This window comes from Gopherus flavomarginatus, chromosome 5, assembly GCF_025201925.1.
Source record: "Gopherus flavomarginatus isolate rGopFla2 chromosome 5, rGopFla2.mat.asm, whole genome shotgun sequence".
Taxonomy (NCBI): domain Eukaryota; kingdom Metazoa; phylum Chordata; order Testudines; family Testudinidae; genus Gopherus; species Gopherus flavomarginatus.
Window position 1 is genome coordinate 44,605,900 of NC_066621.1, and position 13,440 is coordinate 44,619,339.

General features: G+C 45.8%; 1 protein-coding gene across 6 annotated transcripts in view; it reads right to left on the reverse strand.

Moving 5' to 3' along the window:
• Positions 1 to 13,440, reverse strand: part of LOC127051025 (serine/threonine-protein phosphatase 6 regulatory subunit 3) — a 196,870-nt gene that overhangs the window by 110,492 nt on the left and 72,938 nt on the right. For all 6 annotated transcript variants that reach the window (XM_050952819.1, XM_050952822.1, XM_050952820.1 and 3 more), the window contains one exon: positions 164 to 229. In XM_050952819.1, the coding sequence (XP_050808776.1) occupies positions 164 to 229 (66 nt within the window). The remainder of the gene's footprint in view (positions 1 to 163; positions 230 to 13,440) is intronic.

The following is a 13,440-nucleotide window of genomic DNA, read 5'->3' on the forward strand; positions in this document are numbered from 1 at the left end:
CATAAATAAGCAAAGTTAATACTGACATTAGTCCTATTTCTGATTACAGTATTGCTTTAAGATTTTCTGTCAGCTAAGACAGGCCTACTAGAATCATAACTGCTTTTAACACCAATAATTAATAAACTAAACAGCTGGATCTTGACAAGCACAAAATACTTACATCTTCATCTTGAGACGGATGTACAATTTCTACAAGCCGCTGGATAATTCTCTCCTCATTTAACCACTGTAAAAAAATTTAGTGATCTTGAATAAAGAGATAGTATTTTTCTTTTAAATCAGAAAATTATTCAAAGCATAACCTCAGCATGTTGAGGATCATCTATCAAAATATCTTTAGCAGCATTCTTTTTCTTCAAATTAATATTTTGGTATAATAATAAATCTAAAATTTTCACGCTAGATGACAAGAGTAGAACAGAAATGTGTAGTGCCAGTGACTACTGCTGCCTACTATAATCTTTTGTGGAAAGTAATTAAATACAATTTATGAAAAAGGCATTCTATTTGCTTGGAGATAGTGGCATCACACTTGACATGTTGCATTATAATTAGATATTGAACAATAATGTTGAGAGGTACTGGGCTCCATATCTTCCAAGCTTTCTTCCTTATTTTCTCAACTTATAGGTAAAGAACTCTTCTCTATGAGAAAAACAGATTACCGTACTGGACCTGAAGAAAAAGCAATACATACTGGATGTGCACACATACCCCAGACTCCCATGTATTAGTGCAAGTAGCTAAAACCATCAATGTAGCCCTCTGAGGAACACGTTACCAAACTGTTATTAAACAGCATTAAAAAAATAAGGCTCAGTTGGCAAGTTAAGAATTTGTATCCATGCGCATAAAGAAATAAAATTAAACTTTTTGAACGGACTCCTGAGACACTCGATGGATGGCTCAGAGGTTTTTACAAAACGTGAGTACACAAAATGTAATATAAAAGTGGGTTTATTTCACCTAAACAGATTCATCAGCAAATACATTAAAAATAATAACTCTCAAGCCAACCTCCTCCCCTGAAGCCTGGGGAGAGACTTCAAACTGCATTTACGACATGCTGAAGTGGTAAATGCATCTAGGCGCTGGCAAACCAAGGCAGGATTCATCTCAAGAAATCCTCCTCAAGTACATTCTGCCAAAACTTCCTGCTATTGATAATAAGGGAGGGAGCTCTAGCTCAAATACCTCTGCTGATCTCATACCACACTTGCTGCATTTGCAAAAGGCAGTATCTCGGTTACTACACCCAAACTATCCAGAGCTTCATAACTGAAATTCAGGAAAAAAATGCAGTGTCATTTAATACCAGATCTGCAGTAATTCTCTATGCTTAGTTAGTGAAGACAATATTGTTAATTGAGAAGGAAGATGCTATCAGTGATGAGCTTTTCAAATCTTATTACGTTAAAGTAGTTTTTAAAGTTTTGTTCAGAACTATAAAAAGGCTTTAAAAAAATTAAATAAAAATTCAATGTAACTCAAGTGCAAAGTATTTGATGTGCATCTGAAGGAAGCTACCCTTGGAAGCCTACCTTTATATAGAGTATCCCTAATCTAAAGTGATTAGTTTATTAAAACTGGTTACCTACCTTCCGTAACTGTAATTCGAGATGTGTTGCTCATGTCCATTCCAAGTAGGTACTGGTGCAGCATGTGCGCGATTGTCAGAAGGTTTTTCCCCTAGTGGTACCCATTGGGTTGGCTCTGGAGCCCCCTGGGATGGCACCTTCATGGCAGTGTACATAGGTCCCTGCCGACCCACCGCCTCTTCCAGTTCCTTCTTGCCAGATACTCCAGAGGGGAGGCATGTTGGTTGTCGAATGACCATGAGCAACACATCTCGAAGAACAGTTACAAAAGGTAGGTAACCATTTTTTCTTTGTGTGATTCAAGCAGTTTCCCAGAGGAGGGGTCAGAATTCATCAAGTTGCAGACGCTACCAAACGTGGCATCAACCCTAGCTTGTTGTGTAATGGCACAGTAAGACGAAAAGGTATGGACAGAAAACCATGTTCCGGCCCTGAAGATATCCTGAATGGGGACCTGCGCCAGGAACACTGCAGATAAAGCTTCTGCTCTAGTGGAGTGCGCCACCAATGCTGGGGCTGAAATCTTTGCCAGGTCATAGCACATTCTGATGCAGACCGTGATTCAAGAAGAAATTTGTTGGGATGAGAGAGGAAGCCCTTTCATCCTTTCAGCGACAGCGTTGAAGACTTGCACCGATTTTCAAAACGGCTTTGTACACTCAATGTAAAAAGCCAGCACTTGTCTAACATTCAGAGCATATGCTCCCTGTCATTGGTATGTAGGTTCGGGAAGAACACTGGCAGGAAAATGTGCTGATTTGCATGGAACTGCAAAACTTCTTTGGGGAGAAAGGCCAGGTGGGGACACAAGTGCACCTTGTCCTTACAGAATCTCTATAAGGGGTCTCAGAAGTTAATGCTTTGAGCTCAGACATCTGGCTGAAGTTATGGCCACAAGGAAAGCCACCTTCCAAAAGAGAGCGAGAGCAAAGAGCAGGCTGCTAGAAGCTCAAAGGAGGGGTCTAAGGAGCCTGGAGAGGACCAAGCTGAGGTCCCATGGGGGGGGGAGGAGGGGGAATCCGTCGCCGCACCTGTGGATAGAGTCTGTCTAGCTCCTTAAGGAAGCGTCCAACTACAGGGATAGCAAATACTGACTGACCCCGCGCACTTGGATGGAAAGCGGAAATAGCTGCCAGGTGCACCTTAATTGATGAGACCGCCAGCCCTGGTTGTTTTAAGTAAAGTAACTAGCCCAGTATAAAGGGAGTTGAGGATTGGAGTGGAGCAAGTACCCATCTGAGAGGACCAAAGAGAGAACAGCTTCCACTTGGCCAGGTAAGTGGCGTGAATGGAGGGTTTTCTACTGCTCAGAAGAACTTCCCAAACCAAGTCGGAGCACTGAAACGCTAACAAGTTCAGCCATGGAGTTTCCACGTTGTAAGGTGGAGAGATTCTAGACTGGGATGCTGGAGACAGCCATGGTCCTGTGTGATGAGGTTCGGAATCATAGGTGTGTCCAACGAGAAGTCTAACAGCATGGAGAACTAGTGTTGGTGGGGCCATGCTAGTGCTATGAGAATAAGCGGCGTCCTGTCTTGCCAGACCTTGAGGAGGACTTTGTGGATGAGAGGGAAGGGTGAGAACATATACAGAAGTCTTCCCACCCACAAGAGGAGAAAGGTGACCAAGATGGAGCCAGGGCTGTGGTTCAAGAAGGAGCAGATCTCCTGGCACTTCCTGTTGCTCCGTGTCGCAAACAGATCGATCTGGGGAGAACATCATCTCTGGAAGATATTGCTGGCAACGTCTGGGTGGAGAGACCATTCGTGGCAATGAAAGGACCTGCTGAGGCGATCGGCTAGTTTGTTTTGTGAGCCCGGCAGGTATGACATCTCTAACTATATGGAGTGGGCAATGCAGAAGTCACACAGTTTGAGGGCTTCCTGGGACAGGGGAAAGGAGTGAGCACCACCTTCTTTATTTATATAGAACACTGCTGTGGTATTGTCCATCAGCACAAACATTTGCCCTGAAGACAGGCCTGAAACATCTCGCAAGCTAGATGCACCACTTGTAGCTCTCCGACACTGATGTGTAGCGATAGTTCTGCCTGAGACCATAGACCTTGAGTCCTGATGTCGCCCAAGTGCGCCCTCCACCCCACTACTGACGCATCTGTGACTAGTGACAGCAACAGCTGTGGTTTGTAGAAAGGGGTGACAGGCATGAGTGAGTGTGAGTGTGTGACTCCCACAAAGACTATCTGCAGCTGTAGCCACCACCAGACGGACTGTAGGACCCAAGGAGGGAGTGTGACCAGCCTGTCCAGAGCATGTCAACTGGGCCTGTACACCTGAGCCAGCCATGACTGGAGAGGGTAGAGCCTCAGACTCGCGTGCTGCACTATGTAGGTGCAAGCCACCACATGAAGCAGAAATCTTAGGCAATTCCTGGCTGTCGTGCTTGGGAACCGATGGAGACCTTCAATGAGGGCTCTTAGGGTCAGAAATCGAGACTCGGGCAGGGACGCCCTGGCTTGGGTGGAGTCCAAGACAGAATAGAATTAATTGGGGACTAGTGGGGATAAGGGTCAATTTCGTCAAGTTGAGGATGAGACAGTCTGAGCAATGTTGCCTGCACCAGTTTTATGTGTTCCTCCACCTGGTCTTGAAATCTACCCTTGATGAACCAGCCGTCCAGGTATGAGAAGATTTGCACCTGGTGCCTGCAAAGAAAGGCCACCACGACCACCATCCATGTAGTGAACACCCAAGGGATCACCGATAGTCCGAATGGGAGGATCGTGAACTGATAGTGCTGGCCTCTGACCACAAATTGCAGAAAATCCCATTGTCTGCAGGATGGGATTATGGAGACGTGGAATTATGAGTCTTTCAAGTCGAGGGTGGCTCCAGATCCAAGGAGGGAACGATGGAAGCCAGGGAGACCATGCCGAACTTCAATTTCTTCATAAATCTGCTGAGATTTTGCAGGTCTAGAATAGACCTGAGCCCACCTTTGGCCCTGGGGATTAGAAAATAACGTGAGTAGAACCCCCTGCCCCTGAACTCCAGAGGAACCTCCTCTACAATCCTGACTAGAAAGAGCAATTGCACCTCCTGCATAGGGAGTTGCTTGTGAGAAGGGTCTCTGAAGAGGGACAGGGAAGATGGGTGGGTGGGAGGGAACAGAATTGGAGAGAGTATGCCAGTTCCACTATGTTCAGGACCCAGCTGTCTGAGGTAATTTGAGACAACTCACGGTAGATATGAGACAGACTGTTCACAGAGGAAGGGAAAAGATCTGGGGACTGAGCTGGTGCTCTGTCCTCGAGCATACCTTCAAAAGTCTGGCCTTGTGCCTGACTGCTGTTTAGCCAAGCCATTTGGCCGGAGAAGGATTGCGATGGCCGCCTCCTGTTACTTCTGCCCCACTTCCTACTAAAATCCCATCTAGGAAGGGCAGAGTAGAATCACAGGACAGTCTGGGCGTTTAAACGGCTTTCTTTGAGTGGTCGGTGTGTGAATCCCCAGGGATTTAAGGGTCGCTCACGAGTCATTATGCTATGCAGCCTTGAGTCCATCCACTCTGCAAACAGGCCCAAGCAGTTGAAGGGCAGGTCCTGGATTGTATTTTGGACCTCTTGCGGGAGCCCAGAAACCTGGAGTCAGGAGCTGCGCCTCATAGTCATGGCCACCCGCACTATTGCCATGGCAAAGTCAGTGGGGTCCAGGGTGGCCTGGAGAGAGATCCTGGCCACCACCTTGCCATCCTCCAGGATCGCTGTGAATTCAGAGCACAAGCCCTCCAGCTGCAATTCCTGGAACTTTGCCGAAGGAATTGTAAGCATGGCAGCTTAGGACCGCATGCTCGTTAGCTATTCAAAGCTGGAGACCCCCAGGAGTATACTTTTCGACTGAAAAGATCCAGCTTCTAGGCTTCCTTTGATTTAGGCGTGGGCCCCGGTTGCCCCTGCCACTTCTTATGGTTAGCTGCCTCCAACACCAGGGTTCCAGCTGGGAGTGGGTAAAGAGGTGCTTGTCCCTTTTGGACAGCACCAAGTATCTCCGCTCTACCCCCTTGGCTGTTGGTGGGATAGAAGCAAGAGCATGCAATAACACCTTGGCAGTGTTTTGGATAGTTTTAATGAGGGGTAAAGCTACCTTCAATGCCCCAGGGTCCAAAATATCCAGCACTGGGTCCATGACTACCTCTACCTGCAGATTAAGGTTTTGGGTAGCCTGCTTAAGAAGGTTCTGATAGGCCCCAATGTCCATAGCAGGCAAGGTGGTGGATTGAGAAAAAGAGGAAGACCCTTTTGGTGGCACAGGGTCTCCCTGACCCTCCAGTGTGCAGGGGGGCTGCCTGGGTGTCAGCCCCTTGTGTTACCCAGGTGGCTGCTATGGTACTCAGTGCCATGGTGGCTACACTGCCAGCGCTCATGCCAGTGCCCTATGTTGTCAGTTCGCTGGCCTGAGCCTGTGTGTCCTGACCACAAGCGGGTTCTCAGGGGACCAAGGAGGCTGATGGAGGTGCACAGACCTATGATGCCACCAATATGGCCCCATACCCCGGCACTTGGCCCTGGTGATAGGTTTATGGTGTCCAAAAGGGCCACTGACTCGGCCCCTGCCACTAAGGGGGGTCAGGACATTATGGGCACCGGTTGCCCTTCATCTCGCCTGGGGCAGCACTGGGAGTGGTACTGGCTCCGGTGAGAGACACTAAATCCGAAGAAAAGTCCAAACCCATCCATGGTGGAGTGGACCCAAATGGCGCTGGGGAATGATGCCATATTGTAGTAGGCTTGCCCCTGTGGCAGATAAGCAGCGGTGCTGCTGGTGGTGCTGATACATGGGCCAATGGGATGAGACTGCAATCATATCCTCTGCTGCCTCGAACGTGTCCTGCATGGAAGTCCCCGATCCTCCTCCAGTTCCTCCTGCACCAGAGTCCACCAGGACTAAACTGATGGACATCCTCACGAGGCTGGAGTCTATGGTGTTGGCATAGGAAGGCCCAAGGCCGAGTGTCCTGACGTGGGACACACCCAACTAGTGCCAGCATGCTCCGAACGCTTGGTATGGGAGTGCCCCCTATCAGCCCTTTTGTTCTTTTGCGGCATTGGTAACTGCGAACAGTGCCACACACTGGAGCTGGTTATCAGTGTCAGGGAATGGCAGTGTCGGGGCTCCTTAGATGAATACTTCCTCAGCACTGAAGCCTCCTGCACAAAGGCCAGGGCACTGCATACTGAAGTTCCCAGTGCTGGATTCAACTCCGCCTCGGGGCAAAGGGCTGACTCCATGAGGAGGACTTTCAGCCGAGAGCACCACTCCTTTTTAGTTCTGGAGGTAAAGCCCCTGCAGATTTTGCGTCTGTCGGACTAGTGACTTTCACCCATGCATTTGAGACAAGAATTGTGTGGGTCCCCTTTGGCCATGGCTTTAAGGCATGACTCGCATAACTCAAGGCCCTGAGACCGAGGCATGCCCTGGTCTAGTGGAAAGGGTTATGGGGGGGAACCCCAAATGGTGTTTAGAATGTTAGTTTTACAACTAAAGCTATATAACTATTTACATATAGACAAGAAAGAAGACTACTAGGGAAGCACTTTCAAACTCAAGAGAGCTCTTCACTGGCGGTCAGAAGGAACTGAAGAGACGGAAGTAGAGCAGGTCAGGGGGCTCCACAGCCGATCCGACGGGTACTGCTAGGGGAAAAACCTTCCGACGATCATGCACGACGTACACACACCTACTTGGAATTTATATGAGCAATCACTCAAAGAAACTCTTTTATAACAGTAATAATTTTATAGATAAAGATATTTTGTCCATGAACACATAAGACCATACAGCAAGTTAGAAAGATGTAACCTGCTGCCAGTAACCTAAGACTTAAGTTCAGTTAGGGACAGAACAAAAAGGTCTTTTCACATATCATCCCGGTTAACGCCGTTTTGTTGTTACGTCCCCGATCTATTAGAGAACATACTCATTTAAAGTTGCACAACATTTCCTTATAATGTTTGGTCGTGGGGACTTAGAACCAGGGTGGGCCGGCAGCCCTTCCATCAGCTCCCCTCCAGCCGACCCCCCCTGCCTCGTACCCCCTCGGTGACCCTGCGGATCAGCAACTCCTCACTACTTCCCACCCACAGCAACCAGCCGTTTCAAGGGTACTGAGGAGGCTCTTGGGCAGAAGGACGAGGAGCAAGGATGCGATGCACAGCCTCCTTCCTCCCAACCCAGAGCCTCCTGAATGGTCACGAAACAGCTGCTTGGTGCGGGCGGGCAGGAGAGGGGAGGCTGCACACCATGTCCTCACTCCTTCCCCCTATCCCCCACAGAGCCCCCTGACTACAAAACAACTGATTGCAGCAATCAGTTCTTTCATGGTATTTAGGAGGCTGGGAGGAGGAGCGAGGATGAACTCAGGTTAGGAGGACAGGCCTCGGGCAGAGGCAGGGCTCGAGCAGCCCCCACCACCCCGGCACTTTGTAAAGTCGGCACCTGTGCAACCGTGCATCCAGAAATCATTTCTTGCAAGTATTCACGGAGTGACACAGGGGGGCGGAGACATGACCTCTCCACATGACCCTCCATGTGACTCTTCTCCATGCTGCCCCACCCGCCAAGTGAAGGGAAATCTGTTTTCACTGTGAAAGATGGAGTTTGGAGTCATATGGGCAAGTTACTTGTCCATCAATCCCACCCATATTCTAGTTAGAACGTTCACAGGAAAAGTTTTAAGTGTAGACAGGCATTTTCCACGGTCCACTGTGAGCTAAGTGTTCCTTAATGGGCCATTCAGCTTGACTTGTCTCTTCACATGCTGGTTAAATACCTTATGGGCATTACCACAGGAGCAAACATATAGTAAACATTGCTAATATTCATAAGTTCAGATATCAAGATGATATATGATTATGCTATTTCTATGCATATTTCATGTACATGACTATTCCCAAAAGAGATTCTGAAAAAAAAAAAAATCACACTGCATACCTGGGATCCTATGTGCTAGAACCACGCTACACTGTACTGTTATCATCTGTTATGTAAGAATAGAGATGGAGCCAGTGACATGACTCTGTTTGGCCTAAAAGGACAAGGTTCTCTCTAATCTGTTCAGGTGTGACAGAGCCTTTAGTCAGTGAGGGCGTAGGGGCACACATTCAGACTAATGGGCTTCAGCGTTCCATTGCAGTTAACTTCTTAATGTTCAGAAAGCTGGTATGTACTGAGGTGGTTTAAAACATAGCATAGTTTTTTAGGTTTCCAAATCTGCGAACCTCTGCCTCGGGAATTTTATTTATTCATTTATTTGCGGGAGCACTGGTCATAATGTGGGAGGGTATCCTCTCCACTCTCTGCTCATGAGGTTATGCATCTGTCATGTAGCACTCCTCTGAACACCAGCTGGAAGGAATTTGTTTTTAGTAAATGTGGGGACTGATTCTTCTCTTGGAAGGCATGTAATTTTTTCAGGTACACACTGATTAACACAGAAAACAATTGGGGCTGTTAATTTTCTATGGAATTTGAAGAAAGTTTAAGTTCAACTATATTTTCCAGTACAGTGATGAAATGGGTGTTTGTACATACAATCGTCAACATGCTTAACTACTCACCTTTCCCCCAAATACGTAGTATTTCAGTCTGTTTATATGGAATATGTGATTTGGGTGAGGAGTCATTTCAGCATACATATGACTTATTAAAAGATATATTTTAAGTAGAACTGTATCCTAAACTGCATTATGGTATTGTACCCAAACACTGCATTCAATGGGAGATTCAACTTCCTCTATAGGAACAGAGCAGACTCCTGAAACTCTTACCACAAAAATGGTCCACAGTCATGCAAATAGTCCCATTGTCTTCAATGGGACTGATCAAATGATTAAGCGTTTACAGGATTAGGTTCCAAGTTAGTAAATTGTTCTGGATGAAACAGATCAGAAGGAGCTTCATTCGAATAAAGGTGGGCAGATGTGAGATATGTCTTAGTTCCATTGCTAAGATCAGGACCATATTTTCTGAAAAGTTCTTTGCAGATTCCTGAGGCAGCTGCTTTAAGGCCGCCAGTGTCCGGCATTAGAATCTTCACTTGTAGTTCTCTCACCCACAAAGCTGGGAAATGAGGCATTTGTTTTCTTTGTTTTGCTGCTCCAGTTCCACTTAACAAAATGCATGTTAGACTAGTTTGGCTCCAAAGAAGAATTCTATGTACACTGGAGACAACATCTGATTCCCATCAGGCAGCAGAACTAGGCTGACATGAGAACCCAAACATTCTCTGGTCAGTGCAAGCGGAGGCATTCCTCTAATGATTTGGACTTGACGTGATGCAGTATGAATGTCATGGATAATTCAGCCCAATGGTGAGAAACAATCAAAAATACTGTTTGAACACCTTCTGTATCCCCCACCCCTCCCCTCCTAAAGACTCCTGACAAACTTAAAAGCACAATACATATGCTAACAAACTTAAACAAAGCCTTTGTTTAAGTTTGTTAGCATATACTGTGCTTTTAAAGCCATATAAAGAATGAATGCCCTCCCTAGCTGCAAGCACAGCCCCACCTCACCCCTCCAGAGCTAGGGGCTAGCCCCAAGTCTTTCCGGTATCCTGTACATGCTAAAAACCTCTTGCCAGTATTGCATACTGGAGGGTACCACCCTACTTGCATTACTGTGTGCGCTCCAGAGGGATAGCATGGGTTCATCATCATGTTGAGTTTCCCCAGGGAAGTGTTTGCAGCCTCTGTCATGTGTCTATTGTGTCTCCTCTCTCAGTGCTGCCTTGCAGAGTGTGAGGCTACACTAACAACAACAACGTGTTTACCCTTGAGGGCTCAGCAGAGTGCTAGTTCATCATTTAGCAGTAAGGCATTTGCTGGGAAATATCCCACCTGATATCAATACAGTTGCTTTAGGAGAAGCTCAGGAAACTTGTGAGCAGGATCCCAGACAATCCTCTGATTAGTGACTGCAGGAAGATTTGGGAAAAGGGGAGCTGCTAACGTGCATGAGCAAGAAACAGAAAGGGCTCAAGGAGCTGAGATAGGACATTGCTCCAGTGGCCCTGTGCAAGTCTGTTTTAAATGTAATAGTGGAGGGCTATGTATCGCTCTTCAAGAGGATCGGGCGGAAACTACTATACCAACAGACACTATACTAGGCTATAGTAAACGCCCATTTTTGTTTACATTGTGTCTGTACAAGTAGAATATTCCCTGAACATTTCTAGCTCGTTGATATTGTACAGTATCACCCAGCATCATGGAGTCAAAAAGGCTCAGTAAGTGATAGAGGAGTGCCTAGCAGGAGCAGTACCACTAGCAATAAGAAAACCATTAGCTTGTGTACTAAATCAGACATTAAGGCGTTTTGATGCAGGCGAGCGCGTGGTAGACATTGGCATCGCTCTGGTCTTACTCCGACCACCCCGTGAGAACATAATGCCAACAAGATCAGGGCTAGTGCTCAGCGTCTTCTCTAAGTGTGCATAGAGGACCAAGACTAGCAGAAGTTGCCTCTAAGTTTGCTAGTGATACAAGCTAAGGCAAAAAGTTTGTTTGACAATTTGAAGAGACACCACGGTGAAGGATCACAGCCAGAGACGTTCACAGCAAGTCGGGGATGGTTTGATCGGTTCAAGAGGCACTTCACACCTCCATAACATCAAGATGTCTGGTGAAGTGGCTAATGCAGATACTGCAGCAGCTAAAAAAATTCCCCAACTATCATAAGAAAATAATTGAGTAAGGTGGCTATTCACCTAAGCAAGTCTTCAATGTTGATGAAATGGGCCTCTACTGGAAGAGGATGCCTAAATGGACTTTACATTTCCAAAGAGAAGACAGTGACTGGATTTAAAGCAGCTAATGACTGCCTAACCTTGCTTTTTGGTGGGTAATGCTACCAGAGACGTGAGGATGAAACCGCTGACAGTGTACCAATCTGAAACACCATGAGCTCTCAAGGGATTTTCAAAGGAAAATCTTCTGGTCATTTGGACATCCAATAAGAAGGCATGGATAACTGTAGCTATTTTTTTTCAGAATGGCTGACTATGCTGCCGTCCCTACATGGAATTAATACTGTGCCAAGGAAAGTCTTGATTTCAAGATTTTATTACTTATTGATGATGCACCGGCTCATGCAATCAACCTGGACGACCTGTGTGAAAACATTAAGGTTGTCTTTCAGCAACTTACCACCACATCACTCATCCAACCAACGAATCAAGGCGCCATCGCTGCATTTACAGGGTATTACTTACGCTGTACTTTTGACCAGTTCAGAGGCACCGATGGGGAAGGAAAGCCTAAAATTTGGGAATTTCGGCATGACTACAACATCCACAAGTGCATCAATAACACTGGTGAGTCCTGGACTGAAGTTACTCAAGCATGCATGAGCGGTGCGTGGGGAAAGCTGTGGCCTGAATGTGTCAATGACTTTAAAGGATTTAAAGATGTTGTCCCCGCGATGCAGAAAGATAAACTCGGCTTGGCCATGAAAGCGGGTTTTGATGAGGTGGAAGAAGCTGACATTACACAGCTTATGCAATCACATGGAGAAGAGCTAACCGATGAAGATCTGATGAAACTAGAGGTGATGAGAGCAATGGAAGAAAAGGTCCAAGTAGAAAAAAGAGAACTAACCCATTGAAATTTGACTGACAAACGTCTTTCTGAAGCTTTCCAAATGACTGAAGCTGCTGGCTTGCAAATCCTTAGTGATGATGATCCTAACAGGGAGTGCACCTCCAAAGTGGTTAGGGGAATTGGTCCTGTAATGAATTGCTATAAAGAAATTTACCAGGTAAGGAAGGGAAAGCAGAACAATCTCTAGATGTGCTTTTTCAAGTTGGAAAAGTTTAGCAAGAATAGCAAGAGGAGCAGCCGGATGATCCACCCTCTTACTACACCACCTCAACCAAGTTTCACAATCATCATTGCTGAGTATGGTATTAAATTGTTTGTTTAAAATTGTTTAAAAATTATATTGTATATGTCTTGTCTGGCAAAAAAAATTTCCCTGGAACCTAACCCCCACCTTTACATTAATTCTTATGGAGATATTGGATTCACTTAACATCATTTCACTTAAAGTCACATTCTTCAAGAACATAGTTACAAAGTTAAGCGAGGAGTTACTGTACAATCAATTTGCAAAAGCAGCAAAGAATCCTGTGGCACCTTACAGACTAACAGAGTTTTTGGAGCATGAGCTTTCGTAGGTGAATACCTACTTCATCAGATGCATGCATCTGAAGTAGGTATTCACCTACGAAAGCTCATGCTCCAAAACCTCTGTTAGCCTATAAGGTGCCACAGGATTCTTTGCTGCTTTTGCAAATCCAGACTAACACGGCTACCCCTCTGATACTTGGCAGTCACTTTAAAAAAACCCATAACTTAGTTGTAGGAGTACTACAGTACCAGAAACATATAGTACAGTATCTTGCCCATACAGTACCTGATTCAGGTCATGTTATTAGTACCTCTTTCAAGCACTAGCATCACACAAGTTTTGTTTGTTTCTAAAAAAGCCACACTTGTGGCAACCTGTCAAATATACAAAACAATTCAAATACAAGACTCTAAAATGAACAGTTGCAAACTACTCAGCATAATATTAAAAACATTCACAGTATTCCTGAATTGCTAGTTTTACAGATTATGGAACTACATCTAGGTACAATGTATTTAATTGAGGCCTTAAACAGGTCACGCTGCATCTCATAGCTGTGCAATCCTAACTCGTGCACGTTTGAAACATTAGGCTTCCTAATACAAGAAGCTATAGTTCCAGTTACAAGGGAGATCAGAACTATATTTTACAAAAGGCCCAAAGCCGAACTTTAAAGATGCAAAGAAACA